The 21,996-nt window shown below is 41.7% G+C and overlaps 1 protein-coding gene across 1 annotated transcript in view; it reads left to right on the top strand.

The window, feature by feature from the left end:
* Window positions 1–21,366, top strand: part of LOC137437526 (uncharacterized) — a 30,530-nt gene extending 9,164 nt beyond the window's left edge. Inside the window, exons 3-5 of the mRNA XM_068131919.2 lie at window positions 4,589–4,696; window positions 19,578–19,700; window positions 21,058–21,366. Coding sequence (XP_067988020.2) covers window positions 4,589–4,696; window positions 19,578–19,700; window positions 21,058–21,110 — 284 coding nt within the window. The 3' untranslated portion in view covers window positions 21,111–21,366. The remainder of the gene's footprint in view (window positions 1–4,588; window positions 4,697–19,577; window positions 19,701–21,057) is intronic.
* The last annotated feature ends 630 nt before the right edge of the window (window positions 21,367–21,996 follow it).

Below are 21,996 nucleotides of genomic sequence, written 5' to 3' on the forward strand. Positions count from 1 at the left end.
TATAACCTTCTTTCTGAAGGCCTCAGAGTTCTTTTGATCTCGGCATGGTGACGCTGCACACTTCAACAACAAAGAGCAAACCAATGAGGTTTAAATAAGACATGTTCCTCCAAGATCCTCTCTAACTCTGTTCTAATCATTTGCACCTGAGCTGGTGCACCTGATTCTAATTTTAGGTATTTGAAGTAGTGATAAATATGGGAGTGTACTTACTTTTTCCACATGCGAAATTTGCATTTATGTTTATTTAAATTATACAATGGACTACAAAATGTAAATGTTTCATGATATTTGTTATATTATATCACCTTTATCTATCAATATTGTTGAAATGAAGATCAAATAGCTGTATGTTGAAATATGTTGAAAAAGTCAAAACTTTACATGGGGTGTACTTACTTTTTCACATGACTGTATGTATATATATATAAACTGGCATAGCAGATGTGTGCTTATCTTGCCAGACCGGCACGCGGGACAGCTGTTTCATATTTCCTTCAGTCTCCATTGAAAAGACGTGAATTTTTGATTTAAGTCGAAGTAAGTTGATAGCAACAGCTGAAGTCACTGATATGTATCTATAAACATGAAATGGCACCAACACGTGTGTGGGGTGGGGGGGGGGGGGTTTGGGGGGGAAGCTATAAACAACATGGCGGCGACAAAATATATGCAGGTCCCATCTCCCTTCACTCTACCCAGTGCCGGAGGGAACTGATCTGATAGGCTGGTGGCATAAATCCCACCCTGAGCAGACGGATGTATGGAGCCTGGATTTCGAGGCTGGCTCCTTTTATAGTATGGATTAGCAACAGGATGTGTACACGTTTACAGATCTTTGTCAATGTTTATAAATTTACGTGTACTTCTACATGGTCATTGCTTTACCCTCTGCTCTGCAGTAGTGTAACTCCATGTTGATTATGTTATGGTGGACAACCCCTTCTTGGTTAAACTCCCAGTATCCAGGCTTTGTTTGTCCTCTACCCTGTTTGTGGCCTCCAGAGCTTCAATTCATGCATATGTTACACCAACCAACATCTGGTGTCATCCCATTCTCCCCTCGCCCATCCCCACTCCTTATCCACAATCGTTGGTATCTTAATTTTGTCACTTGCAGGTTACTGTCTTCTTCTTGACTTCCCCTTCTCCTGTTTGTTCATTCCCTAGTTTGGTGTCCAACTGTTGTCATTGTCGTTTTACCCTCTAAACCTTGTTTTTGTTTTTTTTTGTATTTAAAACAAAACTTTTTGCCACTTAGAACCTGGCTGTATTTTCAATTGCCAGAATCAATTTTCATTGGCAGTTAACTAGCTTGAGCTTGGCATTAGTCCCACTGAACTCGATATTTATTTGGTCCTTAAACAGTTTAAAGAGGCAGAAGTAAGAGAGAATCAAAATGTATTCAGTATTTTGGGAAATTTTTAGTTTGAAAGTCCGCAATGGTTGATGTCTGCCAGTCAAATTGCTACCATTCATTCTGGAACCTAATGATTGCAACACCCCATCTACATTACCACATTGGAATGTTTTTGAGGAAGTTGAGGTGGATTCAGAGCAGAGGTATGGTCGGTCCCCCCTCCACCCTTCCTCTCACCTCTCTCCCCTTTCTCCGCTTTTGCCCCTTTCTCCCCTTTCTCCCCTTTCTCCCCTCTCCCCCCTCTGCCCCCCCTTCCCATCCCCGGTCCCCTGCTTCCCGCCCGGTCAGTGCCATGCCGAGTACTTCAGCTAGTATATATATAAATATATATATATATATTAGTCAAGTGGACAATGAAGTCTCATTTGGCATTTAAGGGTAAAGTACAGTCACGTGAAAAAGTAAGTAAACCCCATGAAACGTTTTGACTTTTTCAACATATTTCAACATACAGCTATTTGATCTTCATTTCAACAATATTGATTGATAAAGGTGATATAATATAACAAATATCATGAAACATTTACATTTTGTAGTCCATCGTATAATTTAAATAAACATAAATGCAAATTTCGCATGTGGAAAAAGTAAGTACACCCCGACATTTATCACTACTTCAAATACCTAAAATTATAATCAGGTGTACCAGCTCAGGTGCAAATGATTAGAACATCGTTAGAGGATCTTGGAGGAACCTGTCTTATTTAAACCTCAGACATTTAGTTTGGTTTTCTCTTTGTTGTTGAAGTGTGCGGCATCACCATGCCGAGATCAAAAGAGCTCTCTGAGGCCTTCAGAAAGAAGGTTATAGATGTCTACGAGTCTGGGAAGGGATTCAAAAAGATCTCCAAACAATTTGAAATCAATCATTTGACTGTCGAAGATCATCTACAAGTGGAGAAGATTCCAAACAACTGCCAACTTGTTCAGGCCAGACCGCCCCAACAAGTTCAGCCCGAGAGCAGACCGCAAGATGCTGAAAGAAGTCTCTAAGAACCCCCAGAATGTCATCACGGGACCTACAGGTAGCTCTTGCCACTCTTGATGTCAAAGTGCACGAGTCTACCATTAGAAAGAGGCTGCACAAATTGGATCTACATGGGAGGTGTACCAGTAGGAAACCTTTGCTGTCCAGAAAGAACATCAGGGCAAGACTAAAGTTTGCCAATGAACACCTAGGCAAAGACCAGCACTTCTGGAACAATGTGCTCTGGACAGATGAGTCAAAGGTAGAGCTATTTGGCCACAGTACCAGAAGACATGTTTGGTGAAAACCAAAGACAGCATTTGACCACAAGAACCTGATACCAACTGTAAAGCATGGTGGTGGAAATATTATGGTTTGGGGCGGCTCTGCTGCATCAGAGCCTGGGCAGCTCACAGTCATAGAATCCACTATGAATTCTTTATTGTACCAGAGGGTGCTTGAGGATAATGTGAGGCCATCTGTCAAAGTTGAAGCTCAACCGAAGGTGGACCTTGCAACATGACAATGACCCTAAACATACCAGTAAATCCACCAAGGAATTGCTGAAAAGAAAGAAATGGAGGGTTCTGGAATGGCCAAGTCAAAGCCCGGATCTAAATCCCATCGAGATGTTGAGATTTGAAACGAGCTGTGCATGCAAGAAACCCCTCAAACATCGCACAGCTGAAAGAATTCTGCATGGAGGAGTGGGCAAAAATTTCTCCCAGTCGATGTCAGAGACTGGTAGACAGTTATAAGAAACGCCTACTTGAGGTTGTTTCTGCCAAAGGGGGCAATACCACCTATTAGAGCCAAGGGTGTACTTACTTTTTCCACATGCGAAATTTGCATTTATGTTTATTTAAATTATACAATGGACTACAAAATGTAAATGTTTCATGATATTTGTTATATTATATCACCTTTATCTATCAATATTGTTGAAATGAAGATCAAATAGCTATGTTGAAATATGTTGAAAAAGTCAAAACTTTACATGGGGTGTACTTACTTTTTCATGTGACTGTATATCAGTGGTTGTTTTGCACACAGGGTGTTACATCACAGTGCACCATCCTTTGGATGGGCATTGAGCTGGAGACTCATGTATGTACCAGTAATTATTATTGTTTCAGGTTAAAGATTGTGTCCTTTGCAAAAAGTAGATCATTTATTGCCGGCACCCTGAAAAATGAATTCCTCCAGCTCGGCTCCAGTTGAATATCAGGCCTGACCAGCCAGTTTATAAATTACTTGATTAAAATAAAATATCTTCTGTGGCCAACCCCTGGGAGGATGCCGTTCCACCTTCTGAAACCTGCAAATGGGGATTACAAGCAATCGTAATAATTGGAACCATTGAAGTAGGAGTCAGAGTTGGTACATTTGTACTTTAAGTTGATGCTATTAAAAAAAAAAAAATTTTTAAGGGTTTTTTAATTTTTTTTAAATTGAGGTCATCCATAATGTTTGAAGATTGGTTGGTGCTGATTAAAACCTCAGGTCAGGTTTTTGAAACTTTGGTATACAATAGTTTGCGTTCAGCATGTTTTCAGTGAGACTATATCACCATCGCATGGTCAGTGAGTATCGTTGAATGGAAGGCAAAATAATGATTATGTATCTGACAGCAATCGTTATTTCCCACATGGCCTAATCGAGCAAGTTCATTGCAAGTTGCTTGGTAACAAGTTGCTTGGAAACAACTTGTAGCTATGTAATGAAGGCACATATGTGAGTGGCTCTAACTTTTGACATAAGTCCAATGTAGTATAATCCAAAGTAAACATGGTAATTAATACGTAAGAATGAATATTGTCATTAAAAAACGAAATGCAACATATCAAGGGTGTAATTGTGTAATTGTGTAAAAACCTGCCAGCTTGCTGGTATTTTGGGTTGCTTTCAATTTTTACCAACTGTCTACAAAGTGCCACATTCAAATGTCAACCACTTTACCAGTTTGGAGCAGGTTCCCTTGCAAGGTCTTGCACAAGACAATTACTCAATGGTCTTGATGCATTGAGGCCAAAGGCATCCAGAATTAAGGCCCTTGTGTCTAAACTATGGCAATTTTGGTTGCAACCACCTTTGGTGAAGAGCATAGAGTTGTGGTATCCTTTGGCTTTCTGTGGTATTGACAGTATAGGGTGAGTAGGAAGATCAGTTGTGCTTTTTGCATATCGAGTACCCTTTTACAGGAGAATGTGAACACTTGCTCACGAGACCCTCGTGGGAAAGAAAAAGCCATGGCGTACGACGCAGTCTTCATCAGCAAAGCATTCCAAGAACTATTCGTCACACAACTGGTATGGACTTGTATACTGTACACCTGGTTCATATCCTGCTATAGGATGACATGTCCAACTTTGCCAATTCAATTTAATCCGTTTTCTGCCAGGGTCTCCTGTAGAGGTCTGTCAAGTGATTGTTGCCAGGCTATCATTTTGCTTTAACACCCTGTTCCTAATGGAAAGCAGCATGCCTTTTTGTAAACTTTTTCAGTGATTTTGGAAAACCTGCATGATGCAAAAATGGTGTCGGGAGTCTGTGATGCTACAAAATGGTGTGCAATGTTGCACTTCAGAAACTGGAGGTAATGTTGAAGTGGTTGTCATGTGTTACGTGCTCCTCCCCAAACCCCGGTCACGGTGTACCTCTGAGCCCCGAAAGGAGTCACGGCAGAAAGATGTTATTATGTGTGTCAATGACCAATCGTGAAACCACACCAACCAATTGTTACCAAAAAACAAGTATTGCATTAATGTCACAAGAATAACAGCACAAGTGCAATATACTTTCAATTGCACAACCAAAATACCATATAATTCCTATTATGGTACCATCAGTTTCCTACTCAATAACTCGCTGTGCTCCAAGTGAGCGAAAAGAACATTCCCCAAAGTCTGTCCCGGCACCAAGCCAAAGTCGATCCATGCTCCTGTGATCACAAGTAACAGGTCGTATCGAGACCAGAATCCAGGTCGGCTGACAGTCAACGCTGCCAGAGGCGCAAAGGTGCACCCAAAAGGCGACTGGGAAATCACACCCTCGGGTATGAATGTTCAACGGCTCCCAAACGGGACCGCAAATTCCCAATCGAAATCCACGTTGCACACGCAAACCAGGCTAATGGCTGGGTGCGGTGAAATGGCTGGAGCAAGGTGAAAAGGCCGGAGCGATGCGAAATGGCGGGAGCGAGGCGAAATGGCGGGCGGGCCCATAATGGAGGCATACCTGCTCCAACAACGATTCTCTTCGGAATCGACCGCAAAACCCGTCACGCAGGTTTTCTGTCACAGCGATCACAACTCTGTCGCAGGAATCCCTTTCCCCAGGAAAACCAAAGTTCGCTCGTGACCCACGTTCGCCAGCGTCGGCTCAAGACCTCAAAGCAGTTCGGCTTCTTCTTCCCGACCTCTTTGCTCCGCTTTTCGCTTCCTCTTCTTCCTCTGGTTTCTCCTGGTCCGGTTTCCGGTTTCTTTTAAAACTAATTTTTCACCTTTTGAAAACAGTTATATCCATTTCACTCAAACTATTCCAAGAATAGTACCACCTTTAGGTAAGTACACCTTTAGGTGGTACCTTTAGGTGGTACTATTCTTGGAATAGTTTGAGTGAAATGGAGATAACTGTTTTCAAAAGGTGAAAAATTCGTGTTTTAAAAGAAACCGGAAACTGGACCGGGAGAAACCGGAGGAAGAAGAGGAAGCGAAAATAGTACATGTTTTAGTTAGAAAATAGTTAGAAAAATAGTACATGTTTAGAAAACAGTACAAAATAGAAAATAGTACATTTATTCCAAGAATAGTACATGGAACCAAAAATGCTTAGTGGATGAAAACCACAACGGAAGTGACGAATCCGTAACACATGCCCTGGATGTGCATCGATGGTGGTCCGTGCAGCCACTTGCGGTCCTAAGTCCATCAGAGTAGCATTGTTATGACTGTTCGTTTGATTTCCTTGGACCCTGATGGAATGGCTGTCTGGTTTTGGACTTTCTAGTTAGCTGTGACTAATCAATGTATTGTCTGTTAATCTTGACTAATTAAATATAATGTTTTAATCACAGAAAAATAACACTATACCTGCACGTGTCACCCCAACAACTTGTGCGCTACGTTCAAATTGATAGTTTTCTCCAATATTAGTTTTTTGATCTAATTACCTCCACCACCAAAGGTGGAGGAGGTTATATTTTCACCCCTGACTGTTTCGTTGTCTGTGAACAAGATATCTCAAAAGGTTGTGGACGGATTTGGACGAAATTTGGCAGGGAGGTAGTGTGTGACGAGGACGAAATGATTAGATTTTGGTGAAGATCCGGATTCGGATCCGACTAGTAGAATTTTTATGATTCGTCACCATTGGGAGATAGGACCAAAAACGATACATTATAGCACTGGTAATTCCCTGTTTGTCGTTAAAGGCGGCAAAAAGGGTTGGCGTCAGGAAGGGCATCCGGCCATAAAACATTGCTTCAAAAGGGGACCGAAAAACAACAACAACCACGGTTCCCGAAAAAGGCCAACCCCCGCTTTGCGGGGAAAAATGGCCTCTAAAGGTGGTTATTTATTTTTATATATATAGCACGATATCTCAAACTTGTGGACGGATTCGGATGAAACTTGGTGGAGAGGTTGAATGCCTGACAAAGACTAATGGATTCTCTGTTGGTGAAGATCTGAATATGGATTCGGATACAATAATTATTTAATTTTTAAGTGATTCTTCACCATTGAGATGGGCGAAAAGCGAAATATAACATAATATTTAGAAAAAAGTTGTGGACGAGTTGGTTAGGTGACAAGAACACGCCGATTAGATTTTGGTTCAGGTTTGAATTTGGATCCGGCCTGTCAGTGGGCTTCAAAACAAACTGTTCAGCCTGGTGGAGGGATGCTCTCTACCGAGTGCCGTTCTAGTTTTACCTCTGCAATCATATATTCACATAAATTCACCAGGTCTGCTGTCTTTGTCAAAGTACATTGAATAATGACCTTTTTGTTTTTTCTTTTTTTGTATACAAGATCGAGGCTCGTGAAAGAGCTAACATTAATCACACAAAAAGACAAACCGACACATAAAACACAAAAAATAAGGAGTGGAACACGATGGGGAGAGAGGGGGAAGGACACGAACAACATTTCAGAGCAAGGACATCGAGAGAAATGTGGGAGGGGGAGGGCTTGGGGGGAGGTGGGAGAGGTATAAAACATTTGAACACTGCAAGGACTTCCAGGAAAGAAGTTGGAATTTCAAAAAAAGTGTATCTGGGGTGAATTAGCGGGGTTAGAAAAGATCAAGGTTTTGGATGGGGGAAGATAAGAGATGGTGGTGAACAGCTGTTTTAAAGACCTGGAGGGAGGTGTGGGATTGAAGGGAGTGAGTTTGTTCCAGAGGCTGGAGAAAAGGGGAATGAAAGAGTGAAGGTGAGCAGAGAGCCCAGTTTAACCATAAGAGGGTTGCTGGCAGATCTTGTGCGACCTGTAGGAATATTAGGGGGACAGACCACAGAGAGAGCTGGGGGAGCAAGGCCAGAGAGGAGTCGGTAGAAGACAAAGACCACCAAACCTGCCTGCGGTGAGTGAGTGAAAGGCCCTCGGAGTTGGCTTCATCACGGGAGATTCCAATGATTCTGAAAGCTTTGGTTTCAACAACGTGAAGCCGAGCTAGGTGTGAGGCAGGAGCACCGGCCCAGAGGGGGGAACAGTATTCCATTGAGCTGCGGATGAAAGCCTTGTATGTGGTGAGGAGCTCTGGTGTGCCAAGGAAGGACTTCGTATGACGGAGGATGCCCAGTCGGCGGCTGGCTTTGGAGGCCATCTTGGAAATGTGGTTTTCCCAAGAAAGATCATGGCAGATAGTGAGACCCAAAAGCTTGAGCGACAGAACTTCTTGGAGAGGATTGTTGAGAAAGTAGATGGGAGGGTTGTCCAGTCGATCTTTTCGGAGCGACATCGTAAGAGTGAGATTTGTCAGGATTGAAAGACATGTTCCACTTGTTTGCCCAGTCCGTGATTTTGTCCAGGTCTGCAGAGAGTGAGGAGGCTGCAGACTGCCGATCTGAGGGATGAGGAATGGAGCGGCAGAGAGTGGAGTCATCAGCAAAGAGAAAGAGGATTTTCCGGAGAGTCGGAGAGATCATTGATGAAGAGTCGGAGATCTTCCGACTCTTTCTATTGTAATACCTGGTTACATTTTTACCTCTGCCACCGAAGGTGGATGGAGGTTGTTTTTATCCATCTGTTTGTGAACAATATATCTCAAAAAGTTGTGGACGGATATGGACGAAATTTGGCAGAGAGGGTAGCGTATGTGACAAGGACGAAATGATTAGATTTTGGTGAAGATCCGGATTCGGATCTGGCTACTATAATTATTTAATTTTCAGGTGATTCTTCACCATTGAGAGATCAGGTGAAAAGTGATATATAACATGATTAACAAAAGGTTATGGACGAGTTATGACTAAACTAGGTGGACGAGTTGGTTAGGAGACGAGAACAAGCCGATTAGATTTCGGTTCAGGTCAGAATCCAGATCCAGCCTATCAGTGGGATACAAAACATAAGCTGTTCAGCCTGGCGGAGGTATGCTCTCTACCAAGTGCCGTTCTAGTTTATCAATGTGATCGCCCTCCATCTCAAGGTCTTGGTATTTGTCAGCAGCCATATTTTATGGTGTTGCCCGTAGGGTAATGCGGTCTGGAACAGCGTTTGTCTGTGTCTGGTGTCGGTATATCCCTCACAAACATCCAATCAGAGGTGAGGATCTTGTCACATGATAGAAAAGCAGATCCAAGCCTGGCGAAGCCATTTCGACTATTGGTCTTGGTTTTCCATGTGCTGCATCAATTTGGAATTGTTTGCTGGTCACATGCTTTCCCACTTCTTGTAATCCATTTTCTTTCATGAAGAACATAAATTTCAACCTCCATCTTTGATTGTTTTATTAATTTTATTTCTATTTTGTCGCCCTACACATTTAGCCTTGTCGGGCAAATTTCAATAAAATTTAAAAAATGCTAGGATTTGGCATGAAACTTTCAACATGAGAGCAACGATGCATGGATAATTTATTTATTGATAACTGACGTCATAGTGCACGTGGTATGGTAGCCATAGTTTTTCTTTGAAAAAAAAAAACAAAAAAAAAAACCCTTCAGGACAGCTTACCAGATTGGTGCAAAATGTCATATGATTGACTAGCCATGGAGAGTGTAGTTTGAAAATTTAAATGTCATTGGTCATATGGTCTGGCAGCCATGTTGGATTGATAAAACCTGTAAAAATCGACGTCTCAAACCACTCAAACAATGGATGCGAAACTTTGTGATTACCCATGGAGGAAACTAGTTTCATAGCAATGATGTCATGGCTCATGTGTTCGATTAAAGCGGAGAGGCTTGGGCTCTCGGTTGTAAAGCATGTATTTGTTTTGAGGGAGCAGGAAAGAACTGGATGTATAATTGTTCCAAATGTGTTACCGCAAATTGATACCAGGCCGTTGTAACTTTAATTGATGCATTGATGCACTTTTTATAACCTGACGTGCTTGTAAGAATGCATTTCCAGTAATGTTTTCCTTCATTTATTTGGTTCTATGAGCATGATTGTATATTATTTTTGTATGGATTTGTCTGGGCCTTTTGGAGCACAGACACAACAATCCTATCCTGAGCAAGATGGTGGTTTTTTTGGGGGGGTTTTTTTGGTTTTTTTTAAACCAAGTATGCTTTTCATTGTGAAGGTGCGAAACAAATTTGGTATTTTAATCAAATGTATCACCTGGTGTTAGCTTAGCGGTTAGGGTGCCGGCTTGGGATCCTAGGATCCTGGGTTCAGCAGTTAGGGTGCCGGCTTGGGATCCTAGGATCCTGGGTTCGAATCCCGGTCGATCGCTAAATTAATGCCAGGGGGGTCGACTCAGCCTGTCATCCTTCCGAGGTCGGCAAATTTAGTACCAGTTCACTGGTAATTCCCTGTGTCGCAAGAGGCGACTAACAGGGTTGGCGGCAGGAAGGGCATCCGGCCATAAAACATTGCTTCAAAAAGGGGCCATGGTGCCCAAAAAAGGTCAACACCTGCTCTGCAGGGAAAAATGGCCTCTAAAGGTGGTTCTGTATCACAATCTGAATGCATTTGATGGTTTCTATAGTAACTCTGAAAATGGTAGGTTCCCCCTTCCCATCCGCCTCCCCATCCCCATGCAGTCACGATGGTTGGGTGGCAGCAAAACTATTCTAACACTACTAACTTCCATATTAAACCTTTTTACCTCTGCCACTAAAGGTTAAAAACCTTTTCTATCTCCTGATACTGAAAACTGCAGTTTGTCACTTAATGGAAGTAGAAGCAGATTCGACAAGACTCTGGAAAGGAGAGTGTGGGGGGTGAGGATTAGTCATGTGAAGTATTTGATGAGCTACCTTTACAAGGAACTCAAACGTGGGAGGGGGCCATTACTGCCAAAGCCTGTACAATAGTGTCCAACCTGTGCTTATTTAACCGTGCTCCTCCCCTAAATGCTGACCAATCGAGGAAGCAGCATATGCCATTTGTATGACTCAGCTGGGGTTTGAAACACCGACCACTCAGACCAGAGCAGATGCTCCAACCATTACACCACAATGTCTGGTTATTTTGAGTCGAATCAAAACATGACTAGAGCCAAGTCGATGGCAAGCCCATGCTCCACACCAAAAGAGAAGTTGAAATATGGCAAAAGGTTCCACCAGTATCAAATTGTAATGGTTAGAGCATCTGCTCTCTTCCCCCCCGCCATTGGGACATTGACTAATAACAAACCAGAGCGAAACAGTGGGGCAGAACAGCGAAATTCACTATTCACATTAGTGTCTAACCAATGGAGAAAAGACTATCGGGCAGTTCAGAAACAGTTTATAAAAGCCAAAAGGACACGTATTTACAGGTAAAACATTTCACAAGCGAAAATAACTTGCCCCGAAGCACACAAACCACTTGGTAAACTTAACACGACTCGATCCACATAGGCACCTCAGTCACTCAGGGGAAATGACATAAAGATGGAGGCAGGGCTTGTTGGTGAACCATTGCTCACCCAAAATAAACCTGCACGCTTGCATTGGTCCCAACATGAAAGGCAGGGGAGAGAAAGAGGCGGTAATGGTTGTGGTGTGACAGAGGAAATCGTAAATGTGTCAATAACCAAGCCCTGAACGGGTCGAGGGTGAAATTGTTGAGTAATATGGTCCAAGAGAACGAATTAGGCGTAGTGATAGGCATTCAGATATATATATACATCTCTAGTCACGTGAAAAAGTAAGTACACCCCATGTAAAGTTTTGACTTTTTCAACATATTCCAACATACAGCTATTTGATCTTCATTTCAACAATATTGATAGATAAAGGTGATATAATACAACAAATATCATGAAGCATTTACATTTTGTAGTCCATTGTATAATTTAAATAAACATAAATGCAAAATTTGGATGTGGAAAAAGTAAGTACACCCTTGGCTCGAATAGGTGGTATTGCCCCCTTTGGCAGAAATGACCAAGTAGGCGTTTCTTATAACTGTCGACCAGTCTCTGACATCAACTGGGAGAAATTTCTGCCCACTCCTCCATGCAGAATTATTTCAGCTGTGCGATGTTTGAAGGGTTTCTTGCATGCACAGCTCGTTTCAAATCTTCCCCCCCAACCCCTCCCCACAACATCTCGATGGGATTTAGATCCGGGCTTTGACTTAGCCATTCCAGAACCTTCCATTTCTTTCTTTTCAGCCATTCCTTGGTGGATTTACTGGTGTGTTTAGGGTCATTGTCATGTTGCAAGGTCCACCTTCGGTTGAGCTTCAACTTTCCGACAGATGGCCTCACATTATACTCAAGCACCCTCTGGTACAATAAAGAATTCATAGTGGATTATATGATGGTGAGCTGCCCAGGCCCTGATGCAGCAAAGCTGCCCCCAACCATAATATTTCCACCACCATGCTTTACAGTTGGTATCAGGTTCTTGTGGTCAAATGCTGTCTTTGGTTTTTGCCAAACATGTTTTTTGGTACTGTGGCCAAATAGCTCTACCCTTGACTCGTCTGTCCAGAGCACATTGTTCCAGAAGTGCTGTTCTTTGCCTAGGTGTTCATTGGCAAACTTTAGTCTTGCCCTGATGTTCTTTCTGGACAGCAAAGGTTTCCTCCTGCCACACCTCCCATGTAGATCAAATTTGTGCAGCCTCTTTCTAATGGTAGACTCGTGCACTTTGACATCAACAGTGGCAAGAGCTACCTGTAGGTCCCGTGATGACATTCTGGGGTTCTTAGAGACTTCTTTGAGCATATTGCGGTCTGCTCTCGGGCTGAACTTGCTGGGGCGGCCTGGCCTGAACAAGTTGGCAGTTGTTTGGAATCTTCTCCACTTGTAGATGATCTTCTGGACAGTCGAATGATTGATTTCAAATTGTTTGGAGATCTTTTTTAATCCCTTCCCAGACTCATAGGCATGTATAACCTTCTTTCTGAAGGCCTCAGAGCTCTTTTGATCTAGGCATGGTGACGCCGCACACTTCAACAAAGAGCAAACCAAACTAAATGAGGTTTAAATAAGACAGGTTCCTCCAAGATTTTCTCTGACGATGTTCTAATCATTTGCACCTGAGCTGGTGCACCTGATTCAAATTTTAGGTGTTTGAAGTAGTGATAAATGTAGGGGTGTACTTACTTTTTCCACATGCGAAATTTGCATTTGTTTACTAGAGAAATACCCATGCTACACACGGGTGGGAGGCCAGAAGCAAACAGGCAATGCAGATACGGTGAATGCTAAAGCATGAAACCAATAAATTCCACATTCCTGTAGCATCTTCAGTCACACGTCAGACATGGACAGCAAGTTCGTGAAGGACTTCCATGAAAAACGTACCTGTTCGCAAACAAACGGGTACGTTCATGTAGAGAAACATCGATCGTGGGTCCATGGCGAATCTGCATATGGCGATGGCAAAATGTCAGAAATTGAATGTTATTTTATTTTAAACGATTTATATATACATCCGTTGAACCATATCACACGCAAATCATCAAAATCTAAACAGTATCTTTAGAATTTCAATAAAAGTCGCATCACTGTTCATGTCGGTAAATATTATTCCATCGTTTCAAATCGTGATCGATACACTGATCGTGGTGAATCGTGATCGATTATCGTGTTCACAATCGCTATGTCGTATGTACTCCCGATACATGTACCAAATTCCCGATACGTGTAACTGTACCAAATCAACAGTTAAAAGGATTTTGAGCCGATCGGTGTTACGGCCTTGGCAAGATCGATGGAGACAGCGATCTGTTAGATCTGATCCTCCTTCATGCCGAAGTGCAGATCCTCCATGCCACATCCGATCGATGCAGCTGTGCAGCGATCGGTGCAGCCGTTTGTGCGGCACACGGTGCAGCGATCGGTGCAAACGTGGACTCCCACACTGCCATATCCTGCTGATACTTGCTCCCGCACGACGTTATTTTCCCGGGTGCCACACAAACGGCTGCACCGATCGAGATTTAACTCGAGATTTAACGGATGTTTATATAAATCGTTTAAAAGAAAAAAAGCCTTCAATTTCCGATATTTAGCCTTTTCATTTGGGCCTCCCAATTGAAGCCCCGCCCATAGGGTGGGTACCGTTGCTCGACGTAAGAAGACGGCACGATGAACGTCATGCAAACGCGAATGTTATGCAGGAGTCCAAACCTGAGAATGCTGGAGACTAAAGCTGAAATTTGGAAAACTAAATAGCCTATTTTACTCCTGGGGATCCCAGGATTATCCACCCAAAATATCTTTGCGATCGGTTCAGCAGTTTTTACGGTACCTTCGAACGGACAGACAGACATTTGGTGAATTATAGTAAGATTCCCATTATACAATGGACTACAAAATGTAAATGTTTCATATTTTTCATATTATATCACCTTTATCTATCAATATTGTTAAAATGAAGATCAAATAGCTGTATGTTGAAAAAGTCAAAACTTTACATGGGGTGTACTTGCTTTTTCACGTGACTGTGTATATATATATATATATATATATATATATATATATATATATATATATATATATATATACACAGTTGCAGGATTGGGGCTTGCGAGGGTGAGTTCCCGGCCGATCCTGAAGCCAATGAGCCGCAAATAACTCGGTGGCATGACGGATTGCGCAACCGCAGATGGCTGTCTGAGATGCTTAATTTTGGTACGGTCCAGTGTCAAAATCGCACTTTACCTTTCCGGCAAATTAATCACCCTGGATAAGGACTCCTTCCCAATGCTACACTGTTAATCAGAACGACCAAGCGATACCATAAGTGAACGTTTGCTAATGGCTAAGTATAACGGAACGGCGGGGCAGAACTCCGTTAATGATCACACGATGTCTAACCAATAGAAACATGATCAGGCAGTTTAGAAAGATATTAGCAAAAAGGCCCATATATTCAAGGCAAGCAATGTCACCAAAAAGCTCTTCCCTCTAGCACATTAGCTCACTTTGTCAATAAACTCAACCACACTTTCTACACAGACACCTCAGTCATTCTGGGGGAAATGAGTTAAAAACAGTGATGGGGCGTATTGGTGGCTTTTAAATCACCTGACACAAGTCGGTGGGCTTTCGTTGCTCCCACCGAAAGAGGGGAAGAGGGGAAGAGAGGAAAGAAGAGGGTATAGGATGTGGTGTGCAGTGTATGGAGAGGTACAGGTAAATGATTTTAGTGTGTGCTTTAGAGGAAAGCGTGGGATGAGTCAGTAACCCAACCCAAAAAAGGGATGTGGGCCCGTGGTTGAATGCTCCTGTGCTTTCAAAGTAAACAAATTAGATGTTGGGAAAGCCAACGATAGAGTTCAAGTCAGTGTTTTGGCTGACACATCCAGGGAAACTCCACTGCCTGGTTTACTCAGCCCCTCGCTGCACAGCTTTTACTAGCAGGTTCAGTCGGCCTCGGCTTATTAACTCCTCGCAAGCTCTTGGCCCTCAAGTGCAGCTTTAGCTTTGTGGATGGCTGCCTGCTTACTGGGCCATCGTGTACCTATGCAATGCTCATTTGGTGAGCTCACCTCCCGCAGTGATGGCTGAAGCATGGCATGGGTGATTGACATCATCGCTGGAGTCTTGCCCATCTGCCGGTCTGTGCTACATTATGATCTTGGTTGATTGGATTTGTAGTTGCATGGGTCTACAGTACATGATGATCATGATGGTTGATTGGTTTTGGTAGTAATGTTTGAGTGTTGCAGTTGGGGAGAGGGGAGATTTAGATGGAGAAGAACATCAAAGGGCATTTGAATCTTCCCTTCCCACTGATGTGAGAAGGGGTAATTTAATTTAAAAAAAATACTTCAGATATAAATGAGGGACACCTTGTGTGTTTGTCTCTGGAAACCGTCAGTACATATTGAGTTTCACATCAACATTTGAATTGATTCTGGGGGGGGGGGGGGAATTCAACGTTTTAATTTTCAATCAAACAGACACCAGACCATATGACAAATGTTATAAATTTAATTCTTCTCGCATTAGGTTGGAGATCAGATATATGAAATTTCAAATTTTTCAGATAAGTACTGCAATTCAACCAATTATGGCTGGAATATCATCACCGATGACATTATCGATATCAATATTTTCATAAATTATTGTGCAGTGCTGCCAAGAGGAACAACAAATAACAACCACCTTTAGAAGCCATTTTTCCCCTGCAGAGCAGGGGTTGGCCTTTTTCGGGTACAGTGTACCCTATTTTGAAGTAGTTTTATGGCCGGATGCCCTTCCTGCCGCCAACCCTGTTAGTCGCTTCTTGCGACACAGGGAATCGCCAGGTGAACTGGTACTCAATTTGCCGACCTCGGAAGGATGACAGGCTGAGTCAACCCCCCCGGCGTTAATTCAGCGATCGGCCGGGATTCAAACCCAGGATCCTAGGATCCCAAGCTGGCACCCTAACTGCTAAGCCAACACCAGGCTAAAAAGTAGGATGAGTAATGGCTGGTAACTGTTTGACTCCATCGATTGGTAGTTGGAGATTTTTATACCGCAAAAGAAAAGCGGGGGTCTTGAGAAAGTTTTGGAGCTCAGATAAATTTCAAGATTATATATGAAAAATGAGTTCAAGTTTGTAATTTCTGAAGATTTAGATGGGAGGAGGACTTGAATGAAAAGTATATATTTGTGGAATAAACACTGGCAGGTTTCAAAAGGAATGAGAAATTGGGTAGTGGAATATTAGTCGAAGAGGCGTTCCAACACAAAGTGGCAAAATAGTAGACCAAGATAAAGCAGGAAACGGCTATAGCAAGGGGCAGTATGAAGAATGGAGGGAGAGCTAAGTCGTACCAGATGCCAAAAACAAAATTTTCACTTTAGCCACACAGATGGTAAAATATAGAGATATGGTAGAAGTGAATTTTTGAAAAACACATCCTAGTGAAAAAAAAATTGTCTTTACAAGTAATATAAAACTTGGTGAATCTCTTGAATGAAGACTATGAATGAGAGATTAAGGTTTAACGTCTAAACGAGTGAAGTTTAATCTGCTATTTGAATTTTAAAAGGAAAAGCAGTGGGTCCAAGTGGATTCTTAATCAAAATGATGGTAGTGACTAGTTGTAGGAATTTAATGGATGACAGTTTTGTAGAGAGATCTGGGAAGGAGTGAGCTCTGAAGATTGGGTAAATAGTTCTTTTCTGCCATCCATACTAAAATACTCAATTTGGTGTCTTTTTTGACTGTGATACATTCGGTCATTATCAAATCTCAACCAAACTTGACAGGAGGACTAAGGGTCACACGATGGGTGTGTAGCAACTTGATTTGCCCCACTCCCAAAGGGGGGGTTTCAGCCTTGGGTGAAATCCGTGTTAAGATAGCTAATCGTAGTGTTTTTCAAAGGCTGCTTCAAATAACAAAATTTATTTAAAAAAATAAATAATGTTACGAAACGATATTGATACTAATATTCCCTCCCAAAGGTTTTTTTTTCGTCCTTGGACAAACGGTGTTAACATGCATCATCGTTCGAATGGGCCACCACTACAGGAAGTAAAAAATATTATAAAACAAGAGCGTATGATTACCTTTTCAAACAGTCGCTACTGCTCTTTAACACTAAACTGAAAGGGAGGAAATCCAACATTGGGGCATTATATGCTTATCACGTACACGAGTCTAGATCTACATACTGTAATGTATAATAAGTATATACCCGAGAGGATAACACAACTCTTCCTACCTCTCCCACAGGCAGTGGGTGTACTAGTTGCTTAAAATTGAGAAACCCTGTATTCCATTCATCTTTGAGATTAACTAATTGAGCAGCCATTAAGCTTTTTAAAAGGTTGTTGAAAGAACAAACGAAATGGTAAATATAGGCAACAAACAGTTAGGTTTTATGTCAGGAAGATTGACAGAGGTGGTTTTTTTTGTTTTTTTTGAGCAAATTCCAAAACGTTTTGGCCAAAAAATTAACTATCTTGTTTTCATTGACCGAGAGAATATAGTCAGTACCAAGATCAGTTGTTGAATGGGCCATCAGATGGGAGATTGTGCCCAAATAAATGGGAATATGTAAAGAAATCAAGGACTATGGGAAACACCAATTTTTAGGTGCATTGAAATGTTTGAAGTCGAGGTACGATTACATCAGGGATCAATATAAAGTCCTCTACTGTTTGTAATAATGATGCAAGAATTGACAAAGAATGAAAGATGGCAATTGCCATGCAGGTTATTGAATGCTCAAAGTGAAAAAGGCAAAAAAAAAGACTTTTTAAAAAACAACAACTTTCCACCTCAACATGAATGAATAAAATGAAGGTTGTGGTGAGTGGCAAAGGAGAAAATAAAGTGGACAATGGCCTTATTCAATTTGCAGAAAGAGTTGGACATTCCATTTGATGTAGGCAGTTGAAGATGTCGCAAGGTGGTCGTATCCCTAGAGATTTGATACCAAAAGCTGGGCTTTTTAGACGTAAAAGATGAGGATTGATCATTTCAAGAAAGATGAAGAACAAAAAATGCTCCTGTGCTCAATTTAATTTAGAAGAGGTCAAGTGTTTGTTGCTTTGGTGACATTATAGAGGGGTCAGGAGGAGCAAGATTAGTTGGTCTGGAAGAAGAGATTCTTGTGTGTATAAGTTGCTTTAAAAAGCCTGTCTCGGTCTGGTATTCATGTGTGAAAAATAAACGTGGGAAATACAGATCCAAGATTTAGAAACAAATAAATAAATGTATGAATGAATTGCTCTGAAAGAAAGAATACCAAACTCAGAAATCAGGAAAATATTCCAAATCAAGACTAGTGAAAAAGAACTGAGGAAGAAAAGACTTGTTTGGTGTGGTCATGAGCAACAGGTTTATCAAAAGCCTTAAGGGTACTGGTGAACAGGTGATTTTTTTTTTTTTTTTTTTTTTTTTTTTTTTAAATTAGCTGAACAGTTTCCTTATAGTCTTATAAACAAGAACCATGCTATTAGAGGTCATAGAAGTACCCCTAATTATTATCTTTACACGCAATTTACAAGAAATATAATATTTTGCATGAAATGTTATAACTTTAAATTTGCATCATTCTTTTGGGCTGAAATTTGGACAGGATATTCAGAATATCACTTCCTTTAAAATGATGAAGGCTTTTGTTTATAGGAGTAGCCATTGTGGATTTATTGAAGGACGACCAAGTTTTATCTGGTAATTGGCATAATTAGCTAATTAGTGAACATTTGACATAATTTCACAAAATCCTCATCAGGTAGTAGAGTAACACATGTATAATACATGTACCAAGTTTTGTGTGAAAAGAATGATAGGTGACATAGAAGATAGAAGTAGAAATGTGTTCTTTGTTTTTCCTTGTTTTTTTATTGACGGTCTAATTTATGCAAATTATATGCATGTAATATGACAAAGAAGCGTTGAAACTGGTCTGAGTTAAAGCCAAGATTATATCTTTCAAGAAAAACTGAAAATTAGATATTAACTTGACTTTGTTTTTGTGTAAAGGCCTCTCAAAGGTACCTACGTAGTTTTCTCAATTTTTCACCAGTACTACACCCTTGACCTTTCCTTTTCTACGTTTTATTGCCGAGTATGGTTAACCGCTTTTTGATCAGCAATGCTGTTGTTTACTTATTTTATTTCAGGTAGAGCCCCAAGACCTATTTCTTCATCTAATAAGAGGACTGTTTTTCACCGTTCTGAATCTCCAAGCCGAATTGAAGTCGAGTTGTGTTCTCGTGATGCCCGACGCATGTACACTCGGCGCAGTGAGTTTCGCACGACCCATGGCTTGAACATGTAGTATTGGTCTGAACAAACCTTAAGAATACTAGCGGTAACCCGTGAAAATCACGGGCATAAATAGTGTTTATGTTCATACAAACTAACTTGTTAAAAAGTGATTATTACCATAAATCCACATATTTAACTTGGTGCAACATTTTCGATAACGATCGATAACTGGCTGGCCAAAAGCCGCAGCTCGCTGGCATCAGCACACAGGCATGCCTCCACCTTGCGGTTGTTGTTGTTGTACAGACTGCATATCCGCTTGCGGTACTGATAACATAACCAGTGATAACTGGCTGGCCAAAAGCCGCAGCTCGCTGGCTAGGCGTGCTTCCACCTTGCAGTATTGATAAATATCCAGGCTGATGTCACATCGGCGGCCACGCATGCGCATTCCCTGCCGCCTTCCCGCTTCCTTTCAAAATAATTGTCAGTTGGCACCAACATTCATTCTGGCGGATCTCCTGAATATCGCTTTGTATTCAACTGCAGTATTGTCTCTTATAGTGTGGTTACTGGTAAGTATCCCCTTTACATTTCTGATCGCATTTGTATTAAAAGGCGTAGCATGCCTTTCGAGTCGCTGCGCGTCCGGCACACATCGGGACGTCTTCTTCTTCTCCTCGGTATCAACGGCAGCATCTCACTGTGCGTAAAACAAAATGGCGCGAGTTATTCAAAACTTTTCACTGATTTTCAGCTTTTATTCCACACGTATAGACATTTGGAGACAAAGGGATGCTTATGTGGAAGGGTTAGTCATAACTACATAGTATCACACATATCTTAGGGTGACAGGAGCAATATCTGGAGAGAAGTTCCGATTACAAACTTCAGAAATAAGCGTTTTAATGATATAGATTATTTTTGTATCGGAGTAAGGAAGAGACCATGACTGTTTTCATTCATTTGTTGTTGCAACACTTTTTGCATGAGTAATTTTGAAAACTATCCTCCAGTTAAAATTTCCTTCCCTCCCAATGCCCTGCCCGTCTCCCCCTGCCCAAAAAAAAAAACCATTTGGGTCCGCTTGCGCATAATATGCTAACGTAGGCCACAAACGTTTTTCAGAGTATGTACAATTGGAATTCAAGTACGGCTAAACTATGCACTATTAAGAATGTGACTACGTGTATTAACAATGTGAGTGCATCTATAAAATACATATGGTTGGAACATGAATCTACACAATAATACCAATAAGGTCTGTTTGTCCACGATATGAACATAAACCTACGTCAATGCATTGTCTATATGCCATACAAAACCCAAGAAAGTAAGTCCTGGAGAAGGTCTGCACTCTGATTACTTTTTTGAATATTGTTACTGTTGCAGGTTACATCCACAACACGAGCAAAAGTAGAAATGCTTCAAGGGATATGATCTGAGCACAGCAGCAAGTCCTGCAGGGAAAGTTCATCAATTGGGTCCCAGTTGCTTGGATTCTAATCACAATTGTGATGGTGATGGTGATGGTGGTGGTGTTGGTGGTGATGGTATATCCAGACAATTGGTATTATATTGGATTTCACCTGTAGATGCACATTGTAGTGAACATTGCACCCGATGGGAGTAACTTTAAAAGCATTTTTCAATTTGGTGAATCGGATACGAGGGAAATGAGCAATAAAAGTGGAAATGTAATCGTTCGAATGCTTCTTCTTTTTTTGTATACAGAATCGAGGCTCGTGTAAGAGCTAACACATTGAACATGAAAACGTGCACAGACACAAACATACAATGAAGGGAGTGGCAGACAAAAGGGAGAGGGAAGCACACAAGCACACCAACAGTAGAGAAAAAGGATGTCGGTAAATCTGTGGAAGGGGGGGGGGTGCGGGGGGTGAGAGGGGAGGGGTACACAGTATAAAGCAAATGAACACAACTAGGAATTTCAGGAAAGAAGTTGGGGATTGAATGGTGGATTTGGGGTGTTTTAAAGGGGGTAGAAAAGATCAAGGTTTTGGATGGGGGAAGACAAGAGATGGTGGTGAACAGCTGTTTTAAAGACCTGGAGGGAGGAGAGGGATTTAAGAGAGAGGGAGTTTGTTCCAGAGGTGGGAGAAAAGAGGAATGAAAGAGTGAAGGTGAGCAGAGTCTTGATTTTGGCAGTTTCATCATAAGAGGGTTGCTGGCAGATCTTGTGTGGCCTGCAGGAATATTTGGGGGACAGAGCAGGAGGAGCAAGGCTGGAGAGGAGTCGGTAGAAGAGAAAGACCACCTACCTGCCTGCGGTGAGTAAGTGAAAGGCCCTCGGAGTTGGCTTCATCGATG

This window comes from Myxine glutinosa, chromosome 12 (assembly GCF_964187855.1).
Source record: "Myxine glutinosa chromosome 12, kmMyxGlut1.1, whole genome shotgun sequence".
In the NCBI taxonomy this organism is placed as follows: domain Eukaryota; kingdom Metazoa; phylum Chordata; class Myxini; order Myxiniformes; family Myxinidae; genus Myxine; species Myxine glutinosa.